We start from the raw sequence: 26,140 nt of genomic DNA on the forward strand, positions 1-26,140 counted from the left end.
AATAATAATAATAATAATGATAATAATTTATTATTTATACCCCGCCCATCCGGCTGGGCCTCCCCAGCCACTCTGGGCGGCCTCCAACAAAACACCAAAATACAATAACCTATTAAACATTAAAAGCTTCCCTAAACAGGGCTGCCTTCAGATGTCTTCTAAAAGTTTGGTAGTTATTTTTCGCTTTGACATCTGGTGGGAAAGCGTTCCACAGGGCGGGCGCCACCACCGAGAAGGCCCTCTGCCTGGTTCCCTGTAACTTGGCTTCTCGCAGCGAGGGAACCGCCAGAAGGCCCTCAGAGCTGGACCTCAGTGTCCGGGCAGAACAATGGGGGTGGAGACGCTCCTTCAGGTCTACTGGACCGAGGCCAAAAGAAAGATAGCTGTAAAAGGATATGAAATATCAGTGTATTTTGTTTGTGTGTATGAAATGAAAACCTAATAAAAAGCATATTAAAAAAGGAAGGGATACCAAGAGTCATCTAGTCCAACCCCCTGCAATACAATGCCTCTTGCTTGAATGGAGTGTGACTCTTACCTCTTATTCTCTCTCCCTCTCTCTCTCTCTCTCTCTCTCTCTCTCTCTCTACCTCTGGCAGCTGGCTTTACACAGCTGGAATGGAGCCTCCTTTGCAAAGGCAACAGTCACACCCATTGGCTCAATCCACTTTGCCTCTGATCCTGCTCACCAGTGGATTATGGCCCCCAGAAAACGGCTCACAAGGGAATGTCGTCCTCAGCCTTCAAATGGCCCCCTGCTCCTGCTTCAGCAGAACCAGAGCCCACTTATCAGTATTTTTTAATCGGTGGGGAGCCTGTCTTCCATCGCTGCCCGGCTCTTCAGCTTGCACTCTCTGCCTCCCAGGACCCAGAAGACAGGCACATTAAGGAGATCTGGGACTACCCTATTTGCTCCGCTTGGCAGAGATATTTAACTTAACGCTCCTCGCCGAAGGAAACACAGCAATCTGCCACCAATGATTAATAGTCAGGGCAGGGATGTCTCCACCTTCCTGTCTTTTGAGATGGATTCTTGGAGAAAAGGTCACTGCTGACTGGAGATCGTCATTAAGCCCTGTCCCTATAAATAGGGAAATTAAGGAGAAGAGAGCGGTTACGACAGCAGTGGACAGCGGCATCCCAACAGAGGTTTGCAAGGCTGCATTGTAAATCCAAACTAAATAGAACAGGTTTGGCTCAAACAAGCACGAAATCTGCAACTGGTTTTGAATTGTGTGTTTATTCAGCTGTCAAAAACCCTGCTGGTTTAAGGCCAGAGGTTAAGGCTGTCTCACAATTCCGCTGGGTTAAGGTGGAAGCCTTAACAGATGCGCCCCGCAACCAGAAACGATGTTGGGCAATGTCAGAGATTCCCCATGCTTTCAGGCCCGAATCCAGGTGAGGAGAATGGAGTGCCTGGGATGAGCAGAGGTGTCCCTTGTTGTGCCGGTCCTGTCTTTCTTAAGCCAGGGGTTGGGAACCGCCAGTCTGGGGCCCACATTGGGCCCCTGCAAGGCTCCTAATGTGGCTTGCAAGGCTGTTTTTCCCAAACTTCTGTTTCCCCTGACTTCTGATGTACAGGTCAGACTACAGTGACTTGGTCGCATGACCACGTTACCCATGGGGAAATTGATGGTGATCCTTGCAGAAAGTCACTTTGAGCTCCCTGCCTTAACTACAAGGGGTATTTTGGTGCCCCTTTAATCAGACTGTGCGGCTTGGCTCACTTCCCTGAGTTATCTCATCTGCACGCAAGTCATTTCCTGCCGTCCGTCCGTAGCATACTTGAAGGCTGGGTTGTGTTGGTATCTTGGGCAACCTGACAGCCTGCGAAGATGGGCACAGCACCTGTACACAACTGAACACGGAGCGTTTTCAGTCGCCTCGACCTCCTGACCTGCCTTGCTGTCTTTTGACACCCGCTCAAGAACCGGCGAACCTCCCGAGACCACCTGGCACAACACCAAGGCTGGCTGGAGTTTTTTTTAGTGACAGGCCCCAAACTACTGGTTACAGTCTTTTCCTTGTTTTCGACATTGTCCGCAGAGCAGTTCAGAACAAATTCAAGATCAGACAGAGGACTGTAGTGGTGGTGGGAAGCCACTGCCCTGTTCTGCCCCGGATCAAACCCCAACAGAACACCACAGTGACTGAAACGTCACTGCAAAAGCCACCTCTGCATGGGAGACTCCTTCTGTCCCTCTCTCGATGCCTCGAGATCTTCCTGAGGACAGAGCCACTCCTTCTCCATCGCCCCTGAACCAAGCTTCCCCCAACCCTCAGAAAGTCACAGCACAGCCGCCGACATCCCGCGAGCAAAAAACACGACATTCCTGTCCTGGATCTTGTACTGGTAAATGCGCAGGAGGTCCCGCTCCGCTTTCCTCTCCCACGAGCTCCGCTGGATGATCGATAACTGGAGCAACGAAAGGGAAAATTGGGGGGGGGGGGAGAGAGAGCATTTATTTATTGCTTTTTTATATATTAAAAAATGTGTTCTGCTAGATCACTAAACTTACAGGTGAAACTCCAAAAATTAGAATATCATGGAAAAGTTCATTTATTTCAGTAATTCAACATAAAAGATGAAACTAATATATGAGATAGACTCATGACACGCAAAGCGAGATATGTCAAGCCTTTATTTGTTATCATTGCGATGATCATGGCATACAGCTGACGAAAACCCAAATGAAAACTTAATGATGGCTTTCTGTACAACTGTCAGGTCAGCAGCCTTCCCCATGATTGTGCTTCCTTCTGAACCAGACTGAGAGACCATTTCAAGGCTCAGGAACCCACTCCAGGTGTTATGGATTGAATAGCTACTGCACCTTTTCACAATATTCTAATTTTATGAGATTGTTAATCTGGGGTTTTCATCAGCTGTACCATGCCATGATCATCACAATTATAACAAATAAAGGCTTGACATATCTCTGGACCTAATGGCCACGGGTCCCTTTACCTTTTACACTAATAGTAACACCTGGAACTTCTCCTGGTAGCAAATCGGCAACCAGAAGTGAACCAAAACATAGATGAGCTCATTGCTGCAACAACTACCAATTAATCGTGAGGTTATCTTGACGATGAAGGTGGTGTTTGCAGGCCTTTCTGTTGGATAAAAGCAGCAATGCAAAAGCCAGCTGCAGGTGGCTGGAATGCAAAACAGGATGTTGTTGTCTGGAACTGTACTGTTGGGAAAAAGGGGGAGTCTATTCTCTGTACTGAGCACCGGATGTTAGCTCAGAGTGTCATCTGACCTGTACTGGAAGTACAGGGGCGGAGTTGTGACTCTTCTGCTGGAGTCTGGAGGGTACAGACACGTTTGTCTGTACTGCTGAATGACAGGAATAAAACATGTAAATAGACTCCTGTCTGTCTCATTTCCCCTCCCTGGGGGAATGCAGGGAGGGAGAAGGAGGAGGGTGTGTTCTTCTCACGTTTGAGGAGGATCGCCGATTTATGGCCTTGCCTGTGCCCTGCCGGGAGACGCAGACAGGAAGGTCAACAAGTATCTCAGCCGATTGCCTGGAGGGGGAGGCCAGTTACCTCTGACTGCGAGCTGAGATACTGACACTTTCACCTTCAGATTTGCTTCAACACACTCACCTGCCCATGAACATCCTTGCAGTAGCCAGTCGCCAGTCCTTCTGCCCACAGGATCCGATTGCTCTGGTGACGGACAGCCTTCACAAGCAGCTCGTTCTCCTCATCCTCCGAGTCGGCGCTGCTGTGCAGCATCACAACCAAGTTCCCCTGAGAGCCAGGAAGCACCACAACAGTTTCAGCTCCAATTTTAGATCAGGAGGCGCAGATAAGACACCCGCCCCCAGTCTCCTAACTATGTAGTATCTGCACCAAGCTGAATTTTGAATTTTTGAAGCTAAGAGGCAGATTACTATTCTATTTATATATACCCCACCTTCCCCCCCCCCAGACCAGGACTCAAGGCAGTTACAGTGGTACCTCGGGTTAAGAACTTAATTCGTTCTGGAGGTCCGTTCTTAACCTGAAACTGTTCTTAACCTGAGGTACCACTTTAGCTAATGGGGCCTCCTGCAAATTAAAACAACACAGGTAAAATTTTAAAAAGCTAAATATACGTCCTCTTCAGGCTCCGGAGAGGGTCTCCTCGTGAGTCACGAAGGCTCTCCAGCTCTCTCCCACCATTCCTGGGTATGAATGAAATTATTTATAGTGGTACCTCAGTTTACGAACTTAATCCGTTCCGGAAGTCTGTTCTTAAACCAAAACCCTTCTTAAACTGAGGCGCGCGTTCCCTAATGAGGCTTGCCGCCGCCAGTGCCCTTCCACCGTTCAGATTGTGTTCTTAGACCAAGGTAAAGTTCTCAAAAAAAAAAGGTAAAGGTAAAGGACCCCTGATAGGTAAGTCCAGTCACAGACGACTCTGGGGTTGCGCGCTCATCTCACTCTATAGGCCAAGGGAGCCGGCGTTTGTCTGCAGACGGTTTTTCTGGGTCATGTAGCCAGCATGGCTAAGCCGCTTCTGGCGCAAAGGAACAACAAAACCAAAAGAGCGCATGGAGATGCCGTTTACCTTCCCGCCACAGCCGTACCTGTTAATCTACTTGCACTGGCGTGCTTTCAAACTGCTTAGTTGGCAGGAGCAGGGACTGAGCAACGGAAACTCATCCCATCACGGGGATTCGAACTGCCAACCTTCTGATTGGCAAGCCCAAGAGGCTCAGTGGTTTAGACTACAGAGCCACCCGCGTCCCCAAAACTGGGACACTATTTCCGGTTTTGCGGAGTTCGTAAACGGAATAGTTCGTCAACAGGACTGTCCTTAAACCGAGGTACCACTGCATTCATCTACTTCCTGGCGCCGCCCATGTACGTGGTTGCACACAAGGAGAACATGCGAAAGGGCTTGGTGGTGCCTGCATTAAGCCCTTTGGAAACAGTTCTTGAAAGCCCAAGAAAGGGCTGTAAAAGGAACAGGATTTCCTTCCAAGCCCTGCCTACGCTGGAGTGACAACGGCCACTCGTTTCAGGGCAGGCAGCTGTCAAAAGAGAAAGCAACCTGCGCAGCAATCATGGTACCTTAAGCTGAGCGTTCACCGTGACTCTGCAGTAATGGATGAAGTCGAGAATGTCCGTCAGTCTCACACCCAGGCCCAGCAAGATGCCAAGGTTGTCCACGAGCAGAACAGGGCATTTCCACGAGTCTCCGCCAGCGACAGGACTCAAGGCGCTGCAGACAAACTCATAAAGGGCTTTCAGGTTTGAGCCGTCACCACTGCCAGGGACAGACGGAGGAGAGGAGAGGTCTAAGTCCCTGGAAGATCACACCCACAACATCCACAACATCCCACCGCAAGCAAGAGACATTACCTCCAAACACATACCTATGTAACAGGTGCCAGGAAACAACTTCTCCCCACTCAATGAAATATACTATCAAAGGCTTAGGCTGCAATCCGGGGTTTTTTCCTTTTCTTTGGCAACAATTATTTATTGGTTTTCACATATTACATTACAATACAAATGTACCAAAGCCAACACATTTCCTCCCCATCCCCCCATACATTTACATTTATATTTCCTCAATCCATCATATTATTCTTTTCTCCTTCCTCCCACTTCCCTCCCCCCCCCACTTGATTTCCTCCACATTATACAATTTTTTAGCAAAGATACCTTATTCAGCGAAGTTCTGCCTGACTCCTTCCCTTCCCCAGGGCTACAACTGTTTTGCCCAAAGATACGGCAATTTGGGCTTTCAGAGGATCTCCTGGGCGTTGTGGCTTTCCCAGTCGCCGAGACCATGTTAAAAACTAGGCTGTGGGACATAGATCGCCAGGAACTAATCTCAGCTGCGAAAAAAACATGCTCCCCTCTTTATTTTCAACTCTCTTGGGCGCAGGAATTTAATCTCAATTATTTACAATTTTTGTTTAATCCGCAAGAAAGAAGGGCTTTTTCACTGGCTAGGTTCAATTCTAATCCTTCTAACCTCCTTTGCGGTAGGTTTGCGGGTTTGGCAGAAGGAGATAGGCTCTGCCCATGCGATGCCCACCTGGTGGAAACTCCAGCTTACACGGCCCTTAAATGTAATGTGTATGATGATCTCTGCCAACAATTTTTAGACCATCTATGCATTCCAACATGGAAACCAGAGACGGAGGTCATGCACTTCTTATTACAAGAGAGAGACCAGGAGCTCACCAAGACAGTAGCCAAGTTCCTCTATCTGATTTTTTGTCGCCAAAGTATGCTACAGGATCCTGCCCTTGCTGGAAACCCACAGAGATGAGGTGGACTGCTCGCCTCTTCTGCCCTTTGGCGGGTGACTGTGCCGTTGGGGTGGCAACAGATCGCACTGGCCTATCCATTCTGAATGTATTCTGAATGTTCTTATGTGATTCCAATAAAGGTTACTTGACTTGGCATTATAAAATTTACAATAATCTTTGCGTTCTACAGTCTTCTCAAATCATCTATATGTTCTTATTATCTTTCCTTACTAATTTTTCTTCCATCCAGTACTTCGCGTTTTAATCTAGGCATATTAGCATTACAGTGGTGCCTCGCAAGACGAAAAGAATCCGTTCTGTGATTCTCTTCGTCTAGCGTTTTTTTCGTCTTGCGAAGCAAGCCCATTGACGGATTGACGGATTAGCGGATTAGCGCTATTAGCTGCTTTTAGCGGCTTATCTGCTGATCGGATCAGCTGATAAGTGGCTTAGCGGCTTAGAAAAAAGGGGGGAAGGGAAAAAAACCAGCAGGAACTCGCAAGACATTGTCGTCTTGCGAAGCAAGCCCATAGGAAATTCGTTTTGCGAAGCACCTCCAAAACGGAAAACTCTTTCGTCTAGCGAGTTTTCCGTCTTGCAAGGCATTCGTCTTGCGGGGCACCACTGTATCTTTTTTTGAGCAATATTTTGACATATATTCATCAAAACATTTCCACTCCTTTTTTTAAGGAGTTAGGCTGCAATCCTAACCCTACTTCAGTCGGACTTACTTCTGAGTAGATCTGGTTAGGGCAGCGATGCAAGTTACCTGAGGAACTGGAAAGGGCTGGCTTCACCCGTCTGTTCTTGCTGCTGCTGGCCAAACAATATGTCGTTTGACGTTTTCAGCCCTTCCAAGAACACAAGCTGGCCTCGTTCTTTGGCCGCAGCCAAGCTGACTCCCTGAAAAGCAATATTTGCAGGTGGAGAAATGCAAGCATTGCAATTTTGCAAACGGACACCAGGCACATTTGAACATCTCTCCTGCAGGTTTTTGGCTAGGGCGGCCTGCCTGCCAGAAGCAACAAGCAGGAACATTCATCATCTCCCGTTCCACGTGGAAGCTGGCCCAGGAGTCCCTCACAACCCAGTTTCAAATCCTTTGCATTGTTTATCAACGCAGACAGCTATGGAAATCCTTGGGAGAGACAGCACACACACAATCACCCTCGATTGTGAGAAACCTCTGCACCAGTCGCCAGGCTCTTTCTTATGTACTTAATTTATTTGGTCATAAATTATACCAAAATGAAGGAAATAGTCCTTCCTGATAAGAAGCGTCTTCATAGATGGTGCTTAGTTGGAGACACGACTGAGCAATGCTCTAGCTGACTGCTTCCCAAAGTGGGTGGTACCTGCCCTGCAGGGAGCAGGGGGATTACTTAAGGGTGTGCTAAGAGGCAAGGGGGGACGTGGGTGGCGCTGTGGGTTAAACCACAGAGCCTAGGACTTGCCGATCAGAAGGTCGGCGGTTCGAATCCCCGCAACGGGGTGAGCTCCCGTTGCTCAGTCCCTGCTCCTGCCAACCTAGCAGTTCGAAAGCACGTCAAAGTCCAAGTAGATAAATAGGTACCGCTCCAGCGGGAAGGTAAACGGCGTTTCCGTGTGCTGCTCTGGTTTGCCAGAAGCGGCTTAGTCATGCTGGCCACATGACCCAGAAGCTGTACGCCGGATCCCTCGGCCAATAAAGCGAGGTGAGTGCCACAACCCCAGAGTCGGCCACAACTGGACCTAATGGTCAGGGGTCCCTTTACCTTTAAGAGGCAAGGGGGGGGGCTGGAGGTGGTCTTCTCCAAGCGCATTGATCACTTTTCTATGATTGACCAGCTTAAAGCCTTAAACAAAACACCTTCCACACTCTGCATTTCAAGTTCCGCTGCTCTTATCGCTATTTCCTTAGGTCACATCCATTTGCAACGATTCTGAGTTGTCACAAGATAGCCTATTATGGGTAACAGCTATTGATTTTCTCCTAAATCTTTAACTGTACATCTGTGGTAGTTGAAGGCTTGTGTGTGTTTGTTAAGCAGCTGCACAGAAATACATTGTGCTATAAAGCCCCTTATGTTTCTGTTAGTCAGAATGCATGAAAATGCTTTTCATGCAATCCTATTTGCTGAACTTAATTGTGCTGTTATCGTCCTTAGTGGGTTGTGTAAACTGCTATTTTATAGGGTAGGGGGCCCTGGGGATGAGTTTATGGAACCAAGGGGTTAGCAGCCTGCAAAAGTTTGAGAGCCGCTGGATTAAGATGCTGATGATGAAGCAGCCTTGGTATTAATTTTAATTCTGTATATGGCTGGTAATTGTGAGCAGGAGAGCTGTTGTGTTTCCCTTAACATTTTCCCTTTTGGCCCCCCTCAGCCTGATCCAACCGCCAAGTAGATCACCCCTGGAGGCCTGTCTCTGTCTTCCCCCACCTTTCAAGGTGAGATCTGTTGCTGCCAGAAATGGAAAGGCAGAACTGAGATGTTTTAATTAACACAATAAAATCAGCCTGGCTTACCAGTTTTTGGGCCACTATGTTGTAGTGGCTGAAGGACTGCAGAAGGCCTACGAAACAAACTTTGCAGCCAGCTGGAAAGACAAAAAAGGACACAAGGTGTTTTGCTGTTACGATGTTCCCACCATCAAGGCGATTACAACACAAAAAACGGCAGGAAACAAACTGTTGCTCTGAAAATGCCCTTTCCCATTGTCATTTTTGTCATCACCTTTCAAGGCTTTCCCATCCTGCTGGGAAATGACCAAACCAGATTCACTGCCGATTCATTGCGTCTTTTTACTTTACTTGCCCAAATGGACAGTGGAAGGAAGGCAAAGGACTCTCCTTCGCTGGAGGTCTTGAAGCAGATGTTGGATGGCCATCTGTCAGGGATTCTCTAGTTGTGGGTTCCTACATTGCAGGGGGTTGGACTAGATGACCCCCGGGGTCCCTTCCAACTTGACAATTCTGTGATGATTCTATCTGAAGTTAGGTGGTGTCAGGACTGGTCGTTGTCCTCTTCAGTTCACCACACAAACGCTTCTTGTTCTTTTATAACTTTTTATTGTGTATTAACAAAACAATCTTATAAACTGTTCTTAAATATTATTCCTCAGAGTCACTTCTTTCAGATACCTTCTGAGCTCTGCTTCTCCATGACCAGCCACTCTCAAAATGGCGAAGGCGCCCTTCCCTTCGCTTTCCCGCTCTTTTTTCTAACCTCCTGGCCAGAGCTGGCCTGTATCTCCCCTCCTCCGAATCTGAGCTAGAACTTAACCCTTGCCTTTCCTGGGAACAGCCGGTCCCTCCCTGTTGCTCTCTTCTCTTCAATTCACTGCTCTCCTCCCCCCCTTGGGGAATGCTTTCTCCCTCTGGGAAACTGGAATCTCCTAACTCTAACTCTTCCCTGACATCACCCCCTCCCCTAAGCCCCCCTTCCTCCTCCTCGCTCTCCTCTGTTTCTGAAGGACCGAACCCTATGAACTCCTCTTCCTCGCTATCTGTCTCTTCAAAATTTTCTTGAATATGCCAGTTATGGGGTTTTGGCTTGTGGGGATATTTTCTATGAAATTCTCTCTGCAATTCCAGAACGTTAATTTTTTCTGCTGGTTCCCATGAGTTCTCACACTCATCTAACCCTTTCCATGCAACCAAATACTGTAATTTCCTCCTACTTATTCTCGAGTCTAATATCTCTTCCACTTCAGCCTCCTCTTCCCCCATCATGGTGGGAAAAGGAGGTGGTTCCCTTGAAATTTGATACTTATGCGCTGGTACAAACACTGACAATAAAGATCTATGAAATACAGGGTGTATTCTCATATTTTCAGGTAAATGAAGCTTGAAAGCAACTGGGTTAATTTGAGCCTTTACTTGGAAAGGTCCCAATCTCCTTGGTTCTAGCTTTTTACACCTCCCTCGTATTGGTAGTCCCTTGGTAGACAGCCATACCCAGCTCCCTACTTGGATTTCTTCCCCAACGCGCCGGTGCTTGTCTGCAGCTCTCTTGTAAGCCTCTTTAGCTTCTTCCAAATCCTCTTTTAATATCTCATGAATGCACCTCAACTCTTCTATCATTTGTTCTGCTGCTGGTACTGCTAACTGCTCCTCTTGACCTGGGAATGCCCTTGGGTGCAAGCCATAGTTTGCCACAAATGGGGCTCTGCCCGTAGACACATGCAGTGCATTATTATACGCAAACTCTGCTAGACTCAACTTCTCTAACCACCCGCTTTGCTGACAACCAGCATAACACCTCAGATATTGTTGTAGTGTTGCATTCGTTCTTTCAGCTTCCCCATTGGTTTGCGGGTGTCTCGCCGACGTGAGGCTTAGCTCCACATCTAGTAACTGCATTAACCTTCTCCAAAATTGTGATGTAAATTGGGCCCCTCTATCTGAAATGATTTGTGATGGCATACCATGCAACCTAAAAATATTATCTAAAAACATCTTTGCAGTTTCCTGCGCGGTCGGAATTTTGGCACATGGTATGAAATGCGCCATCTTGGTTAGCATGTCAACCACCACAAAGATCACTGTTTGCCTATGCGATGATGGTAGATCCGTTATAAAATCCATAGACACCATATCCCAAGGCCTTCCCGGCGGGGGCATAGGTTGCAACAACCCTGCGGGAGCTGCTCTAGGTGCCTTAGCTCGTTGACATACTTCACAACCTCTTACATATTGCGTTACCTCCTCCCTCAACTTTGGCCACCAGAACTGCCGTGTTATCTGATACAGGGTTTTTTCTCTACCAAAATGTCCTGCAGTCGGGTTATCATGATGTTGCCTCAACACTTTACCTCTTAATTCACCTGCAGGTACATACAGCATCCCTCTCCTGTACAACAATCCACCTTTTTCCTTGAAACCTTCCTCTTCCCCTCTACCTTTTCTCAGTTCCTCCATTTTCTTTTGTGCAAACTCATCTGTTACTGTCAATTGCTGGAATTCCCTGCCGTCCACTACTACGGCTGCACACCCCCACTGATCCGATCTCAGCATTTCTCGCAACTTGGGAGGTGCTTCCCCTTCCATATACTCAGGTTTGCGCGATAGCGCGTCTGCACGAACATTTTGATGCCCAGGTATGTACTCAATCCTAAAATTAAACCCAGCAAAAAACTCCGCCCACCTAATTTGCCTTTGGTTTAGCTGTCTAGCAGTTCTCCAATACTCTAAATTCTTATGATCTGTTTGTACCACCACCTGATGTGACGCCCCTTCCAAAAAATGCCTCCACACTTTAAAGGCAGCATGCACAGCTAAAAGTTCCTTATCAAATATGGTGTAGTTTTGTTCTGATTGATTTAATTTTCTAGAGTAGAATGCACAGGGTCTCCAGTCCCCTTCCTTGTCCTGTTGCAGCAGAATGGCCCCAATAGCTCTATCAGAGGCATCAGTTTCTACCTTCATACGTTTACTTGGATCTAGGTGCATAAGATATTTTTCTGAAGCAAACACCGCCTTTAATTTATCAAAGGCCTTCTGTGCTTCCTCAGACCATCTGAATGGCCACTTGCCTCTTAGACAATCAGTCAGTGGTGTTGTGATTTTGGAGTAATTACCTATGAATTTACGATAGAAATTAGCAAATCCTAAAAACCTCTGTAGATCTTTCTTAGTTTTAGGTGCCTCCCATTCCACCACTGCCTGAACTTTACTGGGGTCCATGTGCACCCCTTTGTGGGAAATGCAATATTCCACACCTTTTGTGTGTGGAACTTACACTTCTCTAACTTCACATATAACCTGTTGGTCCTCAATCTCTCTAACACCTGCGTGACATGTTTTACGTGTTCCTCCATACTTTCACTATATATTAAGAGGTCATCTAAATAAGAGACACAGAACTGATCCAGTATACCTGCTAAGACGTGATTGATGAAGGTTTGAAATACCCCTGAGCCATTTTGTAAGCCAAAAGGCATTACCAAGAATTCAAATGCACCATACTTAGTACAAAAACTGGTTTTCCACTCATCCCCTTCTCTGACCCTTATCAGATTATATGCTCCTCGTAGATCAAGCTTGGTAAAGACTTTGGCTGACCTTACTCTTTCTAAGAGGTCATCTATACGTGGCAGTGGGCACACGCGAGGCTTCATTTGGCTGTTAAGGATTCTGAAGTCCCTCCCTGTTGCTCTCTTCTCTTCAATTCACTGCTCTCCTCCCCCCCTTGGGGAATGCTTTCTCCCTCTGAGAAACTGGAATCTTCTAACTCTAACTCTTCCCTGACAGGTGGGTCCCAACTAGTGACACAGCCTTCTCAGATGGAGCACTGCATTTGCTAGGAGGTGCTTCTCACACGAACTGCGCAGCTTTCTGGCAGAAGGAAAAGACTTGATATACAGTGGTGCCCCGCAAGACGAATGCCTCGCAAGATGGAAAACTCGCTAGACGAAAGAGTTTTCCGTTTTGGAGGTGCTTCGCAAAACGAATCTCCTATGGGCTTGCTTCGCAAGACGACAATGTCTTGTGAGTTCCTGCTGGTTTTTTTTCCTCCCCCCCCCTTTCTAAGCCGCTCCGATCAGCAGATAAGCCGCTAAAAGCTGCTAAAAGCCGCTAATAGCACTAATCCGCTAATCCTTCAATGGGCTTGCTTCGCAAGACGAAAAAACCGCTAGACGAAGAGATTCACAGAACGGATTCTTTTCGTCTTGCGAGGCACCACTGTATTTGTGTGTGTGTGTATGTGTGTGTGTGTGTGTGTGTATATATATATATATATATATATATATATTCAGTCCTTCCAGCACAGAATATAAACAGGCTGACTGCAGAGATTTCATCCACTCTTCTGAATCCTCCAGGCCACTGCCACTGCTCTGCTTTGTGTTTATTTTCATTTAATTTTTACATTCACAGGTCTATCTTGTTGACGGTTTTATTCCCCCATTTACATAAATAAATAAATGAACACATTCCAGAATTCTCCCCCTCAAACAGGTGTACAGATCACATACACACATGCTACGGTTCTTCTAAAGACGTTTGCATCCCATTTTGCCAATGTTTGGTTTTATGTAAGAAATATGGGGTGGTTTGTGTTTTTTTTAAATCACCAGATTGATTTTGCTGCATACCTTTCAAATAAAAGGAAAGGAAATGGTGAAGCAAGAAGCTGGCATCTGTCTTGTCAGAACACAGCAAGGTCAGCTTGCCCTGGAAAACAAAAAAATAGGGAGAGTATAAAAATGAAATGATCACATGAGTCAACAGTGTGATGCAGCAGCAAAAAAAGCAATTCTAGGCTGCATCAACAGAGGTCTAGAGTTCAGAACAAGGGAAATAACAGTATCGCTCTATTCTGCCTTGGCTGGACACCACTTGGAGTCCTGTATCCAGTTCTGGGCTCCCCAATTTCAAAAGAATATTGACATGCTGGAACATGTGCAGAGGACGACGATCAAGATGACTATGGGTCTGGAAACCAAGAATTATGACCTCACTGGGTCACGGCGGAGATTAAATAAGGGTGGGGAGAGAACTGCCTATACCACCTTGAGCTTCTTGGAGGGAAAAAATATGGGTGTGTGTATATATGTAGATATATATACAGTGGTACCTCGGGTTAAGTACTTAATTAGTTCCAGAGATCTGTTCTTAATCTGAAAGTGTTCTTAACCTGAAGCACCACTTTAGCTAATGGGGCCTCCTGCTGCTACCGCGCCACCGGAACACGATTTCTGTTCTCATCCTGAAGCAAAGTTCTTAACCCGAGGTAATATTTCTGGGTTAGAGGAGTCTGTAACCTGATGCGTATGTAACCTGAAGCGTATGTAACCCGAGGTACCACTGTAGTTCTAACTACATCAATGTTTAATTGTTTTTAATGGTTATTTTTCTCTGTGTTTCTGGCTGTTTTTTATCCATAAGCCACCTTGAGTCCCTATCATGGCAAAAAGTCGAAGAAGAAATAAATATATAATAATAGTAGTAATAATAATGTTAATACAGTGGTACCCCGCAAGACGAACGCCTCGCAAGACGGAAAACCCGCTAGACGAAAGGGTTTTCCGTTTTGGAGGCGATTCACAAAACGAATTTCCCTATGGGCTTGCTTCGCAAGACGACAGCCCATAGGGAAATCTCAGGGACAGTGGGGAAGCGCAGCACGTCTTCCCCACTGTCCTCGGACCTCCTCCGAAGCCGGGCGGCGGGGCGGGGACACCTCCCGCCGCCGCCGGGCTTCGGAAGGCTCCTCCGAAGCCGGGGGTGGGGCGGGAACACCTCCACCCACCGCGGGCTTCGGAAGGCTCCTCCGAAGCCGGGCGGGGGGGAGGGAACACCTTCTGAAGGCGGGCGGGGGGCGAAAGTCTTTGCTCCCCCCTGCCTGCCTGTCCCGGAGGGCTTTTGAAGGCAGGGGGGGAGCAAAGACTTTCGCCCCCCGCCCGCCTTCAGAAGAGGTCCAGGACCTCTTCTGAAGGCTGGCGGGGGGCAAAAGTCTTTGTCCCCCCTGCCTGCCTTCCCAGGGGCTTTTAAATCGCCCCGGACAGTGGAGAAGTCCTCCGCTGTCCCGGGGCGATTTTAAAATGCCGCCCGCCAGCATTTTAAGATCGCCCGGACAGCGGAGAAGTCCTCCGCTGTCCTGGGGTTTTTTAAAATGCTGGGGGTGGGAAGAAAAGCCCTTGTGTCCCCCCCCCCAGCCTTCAGAAGAGGTCCGGGGACAGACTGTCCCCGGACCTGGTCTGAAGGCGGTTTCCCTAGGAACGCATTAATTGATTTTCAATGCATTCCTATGGGAAACCGTGCATCGCAAGACGAAAAACTCGCAAGACGAAGAGACTTGCGGAACGAATTAATTTCGTCTTGCGAGGCACCACTGTATCAATGCAGTATACAAATTTAACCAATATTAACAAGAATAGATAGAAATCAGGGATGAAAAATAATAATTTTATATTGCGTGCCTCTGTTCCTAATTCGACCCTGTTACATGGTTTTGTATGTATTGTGGTATTTTATGCATTGTGACTTGCCATTATTTTTCTTGATTATACTTTAGTAATGATTATAATTGTGAATTTCTCTTTAATCATTATTTGCTGATATTCTGGGAGTTGGTTTTGTAGTGTACTATTCTATTCAAAGGCATTATTCAATGTTACCTTATTTGATATGTCACCTATTTCAAAGTTTTGTTTTTATGATGACTTTTTTGTATTTAATCAGATTGCTATAAGGTGTGGGAAGACTGCTCTCTTATTTTGCTGTTCCTTTATCTTGTAATCCACCTTGTGCACAGTAATATAGAAAAGCGATAGGACAAATTGAAATTGCAGAGTTATGACAAACTTAAAGAGAAGGTGCGAGACTGGTTACACTATTTCCAAATAAGAGAGGTTTACAATATGGATAAAAAAATTGGTTTTCAGGTGGAAAAATCAAAGTTAGAAACAGAACTGTTAGAACCCAATGCTAAGATACTTTCAAGAATGTATAATCTGCTGTTGAAATGGAACACTGAGGAAGAAACGGTAAAATCTGTAATGATAAAATGGGCACAAGATATAGGACATAATATTATGTTTGCTGACTGGGAGAAGTTGTGGACCACCGGGATTAAATTTACGGCATGTAATTCCCTAAGAGAGAATATTATGAAAATGATGTACATGACTCCAGTCAAGCTTGCAAAAATATATCATTTGCCCAATAACAAATGTTGGAAATGTAAAGAAGTTGAAGGTACTTTTTTTCACCTTTGGTGGACGTGCCCAAGGATCAAGGCTTTCTGGGAAATGATATATAATGAATTGAAAAAGGTATTTAAATATACTTTCCCGAAGAAACCAGAGGCCTTTCTCCTGGGCATAGTTGGCCAATCGGTGTTAAAGAAGGACAGAACTTTCTTTATGTATGCTACAACAGCAGCATGAATACTTCTTGCAAAGTATTGGAAGACACAAGACCTACCCACCTTGGAAGAATGGCAGATGCAACTAATAGACTATATGGAGATGGCGGAAATGACTGGCAGAATCCGAGACCAGGGAGAAGAGTCGGTGGAAAAAGATTGGAGGAAATTTAAAATGTATTTGCAGAAATACTGTAAAATTTTTGAATGTTGAGGACATTGAAATGAATTGCAGGGGTTTTAGCAACAAGGTAAAATGTAAGATTGGACTAAATAATAGATAGACTAACAGGACATGAATTTGCTGAACCAACTTTCAAAAGGGATACAAAAATGGGAGACGTGAGGGAGTCAGGAAAATAAGTTAACCAAAGAGGAGAAATTAAGAAAGAGGGAATTTTTTTATATGTTTTTTCTTTTCTTTTTTATGTTTAATGTCTGTACTTTTGTATTTTATAACTTTGCATCTTTTTGTCTTTCTTATTCTTTTTTTTTAAAAAAAACTCTTTTATTGTCAAAACCTAATAAAATATTATTTAAAAAAAAGCGATAGATACATTAGAAGTCAAAGCACCTAGAGGTCTCCAGAAAGAGGCTTCACTTTAGGGGGGGGGAAAGGCCTGGAAGGCCAAGAGGGGGAATGACTACAAATCCCAGCATGCTTCGCTCCCACACCATGTACGCGCGTTGCATCCTGGGAGCCGGAGCCCCACACAACCCACCAGCCCTCCGCTCCACGGAGGCCGGAGACTTCCAGGCGGCGGCCCCTCACCTGCTCCGGCTTCTCGACGGAGGCTCCGAGCAGCTCGTTCAGCTGTGCGAACATCGCGTCGCTCTCTTTCTCGCGCTCTCTCTTCAGTACGGCGTCCGCCGAGGGTCGAAAGAGGCGCCGCTGCTTCGCGAGGCCTGCAGGGCCGCCGCAGTACGCATGCGCTCGTCGGCCTCCGTCGCCCTCTGCCGTCAACTTGTCAAAAGAGGCGCGTTGCGCATGCGCCCCTGGGTCTCGGCTCCGCTCTCGCTGCCGCCGCCCTCTGCAGTCCGCTTGAAAGCGGCGCGGGCGGGCGCGAGGTCGCAGAATGGAGCGGGCGGGCAGGGAATTAATCCACTCGCAACGCTGACAGCTGAATGATGGTAGATAAAAGAATTGTCATGGATAGAATCACAGCGTTGGAAGAGACCCCCAGGGGTCATCTAGCCCAACCCGCTGCAATGCCTAGATATTTGCAGGTGGTCTTCCCTATGAGCTGTTAGAAGGCGATGATAGATGCATGTTTTTTGCAGTACTGTATGGGGAAATACTGTAAGGGACATGGGTGGCGCTGTGGGTTAAGCCTAGGACTTGCCGATCAGAAGGTCGGCGGTTCGAATCCCCGTGACGGGGTGAGCTCCCGTTGCTCGGTCCCTGCTCCTGCCAACTTGCAGTTCGAAAGCACGTCAAAGTGCAAGTAGATAAATAGGTACCACTCTGGCAGGAAGGTCAACAGCGTTTCCGTGCACTGCTCTGGTTCGCCAGAAGCGGCTTAGTCATGCTGGCCACATGATCCAGAAGCTGTACGCCGGCTCCCTTGGCCAATAAAGTGAGATGAGTGCCACAACCCCAGAGTCGGCCACGACTGGACCTAATGGTCAGGGGCCCCTTTACCTTTACCTGTGGGGAAATTTAGTGATGTATGGAAGTGAGAGCTGGACCAAGTGAGCATTAACATAACCTGCCAGACAGGAGAAAAACAACGCACTCAGAATTCTGTTTTAGACCGTCTTTTCTGTGGTGTAGGTATGATGTATCGGGGGGGGGGGTGCCTTGGGCTACACCCCTTCTCTGATGTACGTATGATGTTTCTGGGGGTGGTCTTGAATTCCAGGGTGGACAATTTAAAGGGCACCACAATTCAAGAAGGACACTGACAAACTGGAATGTGTCCAGAGGAGGGCAACCAAAATGGTCAAAGGCCTGGAAACGATGCCTTATGAGGAACGGCTAAGGGAGCTGGGCATGTTTAGCCTGGAGAAGAGGAGGTTAAGGGGTGATATGATAGCCATGTTCAAATATATAAAAGGATGTCACATAGAGGAGGGAGAAAGGTTGTTTTCTGCTGCTCTAGAGAAGCGGACACGGAGCAATGGATCCAAACTACAGGAAAGAAGATTCCACCTAAACATTAGGAAGAACTTCCTGACAGTAAGAGCTGTTTGACAGTGGAATTTGCTGCCAAGGAGTGTGGTGGAGTCTCCTACTTTGGAGGTCTTTAAGCAGAGGCTTGACAACCATATGTCAGGAGTGCTCTGATGGTGTTTCCTGCTTGGCAGGGGGTTGGACTCGGTGGCCCTTGTGGTCTCTTCCAACTCTATGATTCTATGATTCTATGTTTTTACTGAAATTTTATTGGTGTTAGCCGCCCTGAGCCCCGCACTGGCCGGGGAGGGCAAGGTATAAATAAATTATTATTATTATTATTATTATTATTATTATTATTATTATTATTATCCAGTCCAACCCCCTGCAATGCAGGAATCTCTTTGCCCAACTTTGGGCTCGAACCCACAACCCTGAGATGAAGAGTGTTGTGCTCTACCGACTGAGCTATCAAGAAAGGCGCATGTCTGACATCTCCAAGTACAAAGAATCTCAGGCACAAGGTGTTGGGAGGAACATCCTCTCTGTGCCTGAGAGACTGGAAAAAAGCTGTTGGTCAGAGTTGGCGATACTGGGGTAGATGGACAAAGAGTCCGACTGCTGCCCGGTGTAAAACATTACGGTAGACTTTGATCTGATCCGGAAAGACGGTCAGTGTGTCTGCGTTCCACCAGGGGGCATCACAGGGAAGCAGATTCTTTCAGAAGCCAGAATAAACGGGAAGAACAGGAATGATAGATAGATAGATAGATAGATAGATAGATAGATAGATAGATAGATATAGAGATATATAGGTAAAGGGACCCCTGACCATTAGGTCCAGTCGTGGACGACTGGGGTTGTGGCGCTCATCTCACTTTATTGGCCGAGGGAGCCGGCGTCCAGCTTCTGGGTCATGTGGCCAGCATGACGAAGCAGCTTCTGGCGAACCAGAGCAGCGCACGGAAATGCCGTTTACCTTCCTGCCGGAGTGGTACCTATTCATCTACTTGCACTTTGATGTGCTTTTGAACTGCTAGGTTGGCAGGAGCTGGGGCCGAGCAATGGGAGCTCACCCCGTTGCGGGGATTCGAACCACTGACCTCCTGATCGGCAAGCCCTAGGCTCTGTGGTTTAACCCACAGCGCCACCCGCGTCCCCAGATATAGATATAATAAATGTTCGTAAATGTACCATCCAAGCACATACATAGATGTGTGGACCACATGTCTGGAGCAGTACAGGAGGACCGCTCTGAAACCATTTTCGATTTTTTTCTCTACGGGGTTGGGGTGGGGCTCCCCATTGTCTTTTCCTTCACAAATCCTGTCTTAAGGGTATGTCTGTGTATGAGTAGGGTGAGCCTGTGGCCTGCCTCAGGAACTAAGTATCATTACAAAAGACTGGCCAGGCTCCCCAAGGTATCCAATCAAGTAAGCATTAACAAGTAACCTGCCAGACAGGAGATAAACAACACACTCAGATTTCAGCTGTAGACTGCCCTTTCTGTGGTGTAGGTATGATGTGTCTTGGGGGTGTATGTACACCACAACAGCAGCAAGAATACTTATTGCAAAGTATTGGAAGACACAAGATCTACCCACTCTGGAAGAATGGCAGATGAAGGTGATGGACTACACGGAACTGGTGGAAATGACTGGCAGAATCCGAGACCAGGGAGAAGAGTCGGTGGAAGAAGATTGGAAGAAATTTAAAGACTATTTACAGAAATATTGCAAAATTAATGAATGTTAGAATGATGTCAGAATGAAGTTAAGTGGTTTAAGCAGCAATGTTATAAGGAGTATGTAAAAATGGACTGTTAACAGATGAGAATATACAATTATTACATATTAAGTCAGAATGAAGTTAAGTGGTTTAAGCAGCAATGTTTTAAAGGTGTATGAAAAATGGATTAATAATAGGTGAGAACTCAAAGTTATATTATATTAAGTTAAAGGATTAAGACAAAAATAAAGAGGGAAAGAAACTGCTGAATTAACTAACTGAACTGGAATACAAAAAAGGGAGGTGTGAGGAGGTCAGGGAAGCAAGTATATGAATATATGATATGGAAAGATTGATGTGTTTTTTCTTCTTTTTTAAATGTTTTTTTATCTTTTTTCTGTATTTTGTATTTTTCTTTTTTTCTTTTTTCTTTTCTTTTTATTGTTGTCTTTTTGTCTAATTTTTTTATTTATGTAACTTTTTTCCTTTGAAAACTTAATAAATATCATTTTTTTAAAAAACTTTAAAATAGACTACCTTAGAGAAATGAACCAAAAGTCGCCCGTGGATCCGGGTTTGGGAATTTTATTAACAAACTAGACTGGATCGGGGGATGATCTGCGCCTACAGATCTGTGCGCAGATCATCCCCCAATCCAGTCTAGTTTGAATCTGGCGACGACAATCCGGGTCGTCTTGTGGTCTTTGCCTACCAGGAGAAGATCGAATTTTTGCTTTACTGGGAGGTCAGCAAGCCTCACCAGCAGGGGATCAATGGTTTCTCTACATGCCTCATCGTAAAAGGGACATCTGAAAAATACGTGTTCAGGGCTTCCTATATCCCCCAATGTCTCTGCTTTTTAAGATGCTGTCTAGGTTTGGGGCATCACCTTGCCAGCAAAGGTCCATATAGTTAAAGCCATGGTTTTCCCAGTAGTGATGTATGGAAGTGAGAGCTGGACCATAAAGAAAGCTGATCGCCAAAGAATGGATGCTTTTGAATTCTGGTGCTAGAGGAGACTCTTGAGAGTCCCATGGACTGCAAGAAGATCAAACCAATCCATTCTGAAGGAAATCAGCCCTGAGTGCTCACTGGAAGGACAGATCCTGAAGCTGAGGCTCCAAGACTTTGGCCACCTCATGAGAAGAGAAGACTCCCTGGAAAAGACCCTGATGCTGGGAAAGATGGAGGGCACAAGCAGAAGGGGACGACAGAGGACGAGATGGTTGGACAGTGTTCTCGAAGCTGCCAGCATGAGTTTGACCAAACTGCGGGAGGCAGTGGAAGACAGGAGTGCCTGGCGTGCTCTGGTCCAGGGGGTCATGAAGAGGTGGACATGACTAAATGACTAAACTAAATTAAACTAAACTATATCCCCCAATGGACAGGCGCAAATTCTCTGGTCATATGGGACTTTTTTAAAGGATCCTTCCAAGACTGGCGAGGGCAGAGCCGAGCTTCTGGGGAGTGTAAAAGCCCTTATTGCATTTTTTGATAATCATAATAATATAATAATACATTTTATTTATATCCCGCCCTCCCCAGCCGAAGCCGGGCCCAGGGCGGCTAACAACAATAAAACAGTACAACAGTACAACACAACACAACACTCTAAAATCATTCATTATAAAATTAATTCAAATGCAAGAAAAAGGAGATTTGCTGCTGCTGCAGCTATATCTCTCAAAGGGAGCGGTGATAAAGGCCCCTTTGATCCTGCTATGGGTCCGAAAGAGAGAAAAAGCAAACAGAGTTAAGTTTCTGCATCCTTCATTCTTCTGCCAGCTTCTCTCTCTCTCTCTCTCTCACTCACACACAAAACCCCAGACATGACTCCCTTTCCTTGGCCAACTAACCAAGCATTGAAATTTAATAGCCTCGCCATTTAAAAGTGATTAAACTTTCTGATTACAATGCAGGCCTCCCCGGTGCTGAGTGGCAAGTCCATTCATTGGATGCAAAGCAGGAACGGATGAGTGCAAATGGTCTGGGAGCGCAGAGAGGGGGGCACCGTGGTCTGTCCTGGCAAGCCCCCCACCACAGGGGCACCCGCATCCCATTCGTGCCCTGGGCTCTCCAAAATACAGTGGGCCTCCAACACACGGGGCTAATTTTACGAGGCTGCAGCTTTGCTTCTGCAATGCCAAGTCTTTGGGATATCAACTGCAGAGTCCTATATGCCAAACCATGGGACGCGGGTGGTGCTGTGGGTTAAACCACAGGGCCTAGGACTTGCCGATTGGAAGGTCGGCGGTTCAAATCCCCGCAACGGGGTGAGATCCCGTTGCTCGGTCCCTGCTCCTGCCAACCTAGCAGTCTGAAAGCACGTCAAAGTGCAAGTAGATAAATAGGTACACTCCGGCGGGAAGGTAAACGGCCTTTCCGTGCGCTGCTCTGGTTCGCCAGAAGCGGCTTAGTCATGCTGGCCACATGACCCGGAAGCTGTATGCCGGCTCCCTTGGCCAGTAAAGCGAGATGAGTGCCGCAACCCCAGAGTCGTCTGCGACTGGACCTAATGGTCAGGGGTCCTTTTAGCTTTACCTATGTGCACAACCATCCATACATAGCTGTCAACTTTTCCCTTTTCTTGCGATGAATCCTATTCGGAATAAGGGAATGTCCCTTAAAAAAAGGAAAACGATGACAGTTATGCATCCATAAGTTGTTGTTGTTGTTGTTGTTGTTGTTGTTGTTGTTTATATGTTGCTTTCCCCCCCCCCAGACCAGGACTCCAGGCGGCATAGACAAAATAAAATTCAAAAAGATAAACAGCCTATAAAAGGTAATTGTTTTAAAAGTAGTTAAACTCTAGTGGAATTAAAACAATGGCAGATTAAGTTGATGGGTTATGCCGAAACTGCAAAAATGACCAGAAGAATCAGAAATCAGGAAAAACAAAATTTTAATAAAGAATGGGGGAGGTTCATTATTTATCTTTAAAACCATTGTAAACTGTTAAAATCATTAGTAGGACTGGAATAACACTTGTAGTTTAATGGTGGATATAATGGAGATGTAAAAGATTTGGATTATTATAAAAGATGCAGGAGGAAACGATTAATAATAGGACCCACTTCTATATGTGCTGGCTGGGGTGTGAATCATCCCTGCGAATTTTTCTCGCTCTCCTAAGGCAACGATCCCTTGCGATGTCATCTAGCGGACTCAAGGGACAGTCCATGATATCATGCGCTGTGTTCACCATCCTCTGTAAAGACTTTCTGTCCGTGGCTGTCAAGCCAACGTACCACACTGTGCAGGGGCGCCGACTTATAAAAAATATTGGGGGGGCCCATACCGGGGTCCTGCCGCTGGTTCGCTCGGGTAGCCGGGAGAACGCAGTTCGAGGTGGCGGTGTTGGGGAGAGACCCTCGCTCAGGGCGCCACTAGACTTGGCGGCCGGCGGCCTATCTGGGGGGTTTTGGAGCGTATTTCGGCGGAGCGATTGGGGAGGAGGGGGCTTGTTGCCGGATTCTTCAGCTGAGCCGGAGATCCGCTGCTGGGGGTCCCTGGGCCGAGTTGTGAGCACGGCCTGCTGAAGGGAGATCCAGCCGATTGCGCGACGGGGACGGCCGGGGCTCTCCGGCTAGGGCGCGCGGCTGGCTGGCTGGCGAGGGAGCAGGTGGGGAGGAGGCGGGGGTCCTCACTCTCTTAGGAAACGCACCCGCGCGCCCGATTGCCACGAAGTCCGAAGGGTGCGTGTGGGGAATTAAAAAGCAAAAACGAGATACGGGCAGGGCAGGCAAAGAGTTTTCTGCAAGAGGATGGAGGGCAGGTTGAAGAGAAAATCACTCAGGATGAGACAGTCAAATCAGCCATGATAAAATGGGCTCAGGATATTGGGTATAACATCATGTTTGAGGACTGGGAAAGGTTATGGACCACCGGAATGAAATTCACGGCATGTAATGCCTTGAAGGAAAATATTATGAAAATGATTTATAGGTGGTACATGACCCCAGTCAAGCTTGCAAAAATATATCACCTGTCTGATAATAAATGTTGGAAATGTAAGGAGGCTGAAGGGACATTCTTTCACCTCTGGTGGACTTGTCCAAAAGTGAAGACCTTCTGGGAAATGATCTATAATGAGTTAAAAAAGGTATTTAAGTATACCTTTCCCAAGAAACCAGAGGCCTTCCTCTTGGGCATTGTTGGCCAGAAAGTGTTAAAGAAGGATAGAACTTTCTTTATGTATGCAACTACAGCAGCAAGAATACTTATCGCAAAATATTGGAAGACACAAGATTTGCCCACACTGGAAGAGTGGCAGACGCAATTGATGGACTACATGGAACTGGCTGAAATGACTGGCAGAATCCGAGATTTGGGAGAAGAAACAACGGAAGAGGACTGGAAAAAATTTAAGGACTATTTACAAAAACAATATAAGTTGTATGAATGTTAAAAATTTACACGATTCGGAAACTATAGCTTCAGCAATTAGATTTGGGAAACAGGAAATTATATTTTAAGTAAGAAAAGGTCAAAATCTAAGGTAATACTATGTTTAATTTAAGATATAAGTAACTGATGAAAAGTATGTTAAATTTAGAGGTATAGTATTTGAAAAGTACAAAATAAGGTACGAAACAAGGTAATAATTTGCTGATATCTTTATTATAAAGAATGCAGGGTAAGGGAGATGCGAGGAAGTCCAGTTAGTTATATAAAAAATGTGTTGAATGGTTGGTTTTCTTTTCTTCTTTTTCTTTTTTTCTTTTTCTTGTTCTTTTACTTTTTTCTTCAGTGTATGTTTCTAACTTTGTATTTGAAAACTTAATAAAATATTTATATATATAAAAAAGAGAGAAAATCCTTTCGCTTTTCTGGGGCGCAAGGAAGTCTCAAAGCCGGAGGTTGGGGAAGGGACCCCCTTTGCTCTGCCCTCTTCTCCCATCTTAGATTCGCATGGGGGTCCCCGCCCGAGCTTGCCTGGCCACCGGGCCACACAAGGGCCGCGCTCTACGCGGCACACCTTGCTAGCCGCGCAGCTGTCCTCCGCGGCTGCGGAGCGGCCCTGCGCCGGTGCCCAGCCCCTCTGGGCGCCCGCTGCGCTGCCAATGACAAGCGGGCGACGTCGCGGGCGGGGAAGGCGTCGCTTTCTTTCCCGATCCTGCATCCTCCCAGTCTTCCAGCCCTTTTTTGGGTTGGAAGCTCGTCTCGTTCGCCCTTCTCCTTTCTTCACCCTGCGCGCAATTTTCCTCCCTCGTCTCCCTCCCCATTTCTCCTTCCTTCCTGACTGACGGGCTTGGGCTCGGGCTCAGGCTCGGGCTTCGGGTCGGGCTCCGGGTCGGGCTCGGGCTCGGGCAGCCACAGCGTCGGCGGTGTTGGCGATCGGCGGCGCGGGGGGATGGCCCTCCCGGGGGAGCCGGCGCTGCTCAATGGGGTTGCCAAGGAGACAGGCCGGCCGCCCCCCTCCCCCGGCCCGGCGCCCCCCGCCGCGCCGGTGCCCGTTATCGAGCTGGTGCGCGCCGGGCGCCCTATAAAAGCCGCGGACGCGCCCACCGCCGCCCGAGAATATTGGGGGGGCTGAGCCCCCCCAAACGAATTTTTGAGGGGGCTCGGGCCCCCTCAAGCCCCATGGAGTCGGCGCCTATGACACTGTGATACAATACGAGAGGACACTTTCTATTGTGGACCGGTAGAAGGGGGTCATCAATTGTTTAACATTGTTCTTTCGCGAGACCCTGAGGAAATGGGGTCTCTGTTGGGCCTTCCTAACCACCGGAGTTATACTGTTTTTCCAAGTGAGGTCTTCACTAAGGTAAACTCCCAGGAATTTAAAGGAAGAGACTCTCTCTACACAACGCTGCCATATATACAAAGGGGCTAGTTCCCCTCTCTTCCTCCAAAAGTCCAACACCATCTCCTTTGTCTTTCTAATATTTAGGTGTAAGTTATTCTCTAAGCACCATGTAGATACCATGTAGATTTGTTGTCTCTTGCTCTTCCCGCTGAGCTCCTCCTCCTCCTCCTTATTATTATTTATACCTTGCCTTTTCCCCCCGACAGGAACTCAAGGTATCTTACAGATAAAAATAAGAACCGCTAAAAACACAGACAAATCAATCATTACATAACTATTAAACTTTGATAAAAATTAAAAACTCTCTCTCATATTTCAGGACAATGGTATTCAAATTCTGTTATGTACAATGGAACTTCAAGGAAAGCACTGCTTA

General features: G+C 46.8%; 1 protein-coding gene across 1 annotated transcript; it reads right to left on the reverse strand.

Moving 5' to 3' along the window:
* Window positions 1-1,221: 1,221 nt before the first annotated feature.
* Window positions 1,222-17,029, reverse strand: ELP6 (elongator acetyltransferase complex subunit 6). Its single transcript, XM_081163928.1, has 7 exons — window positions 16,887-17,029; window positions 13,341-13,419; window positions 8,770-8,840; window positions 7,033-7,166; window positions 5,071-5,266; window positions 3,616-3,762; window positions 1,222-2,416 (listed from the first exon to the last, which is right to left on the reverse strand). The coding sequence occupies exons 1-7, from the start codon at window positions 16,938-16,940 to the stop codon at window positions 2,288-2,290; spliced, it is 810 nt and encodes a 269-aa protein (XP_081020054.1). The 5' UTR covers window positions 16,941-17,029; the 3' UTR covers window positions 1,222-2,287.
* Between the last annotated feature and the right edge of the window lie 9,111 nt (window positions 17,030-26,140).

The sequence above is a fragment of the Podarcis bocagei genome, assembly GCF_964188305.1.
Source record: "Podarcis bocagei genome assembly, chromosome: 12".
Taxonomy (NCBI): domain Eukaryota; kingdom Metazoa; phylum Chordata; class Lepidosauria; order Squamata; family Lacertidae; genus Podarcis; species Podarcis bocagei.

Excerpts from the sequence above, each read along its gene's own strand:
- ELP6 (XM_081163928.1), bottom strand. The coding sequence starts at position 16,940 with ATGTTCGCACAGCTGAACGAGCTGCTCGGAGCCTCCGTCGAGAAGCCG. Across the intron at positions 5,267-7,032 it reads AGCCCTTTCCAGTTCCTCAG|TGGTGACGGCTCAAACCTGA; the intron begins GTAACTTGCATC and ends TGTCCCTGGCAG. Across the intron at positions 3,763-5,070 it reads CGGTGAACGCTCAGCTTAAG|GGGAACTTGGTTGTGATGCT; the intron begins GTACCATGATTG and ends CCTGGCTCTCAG.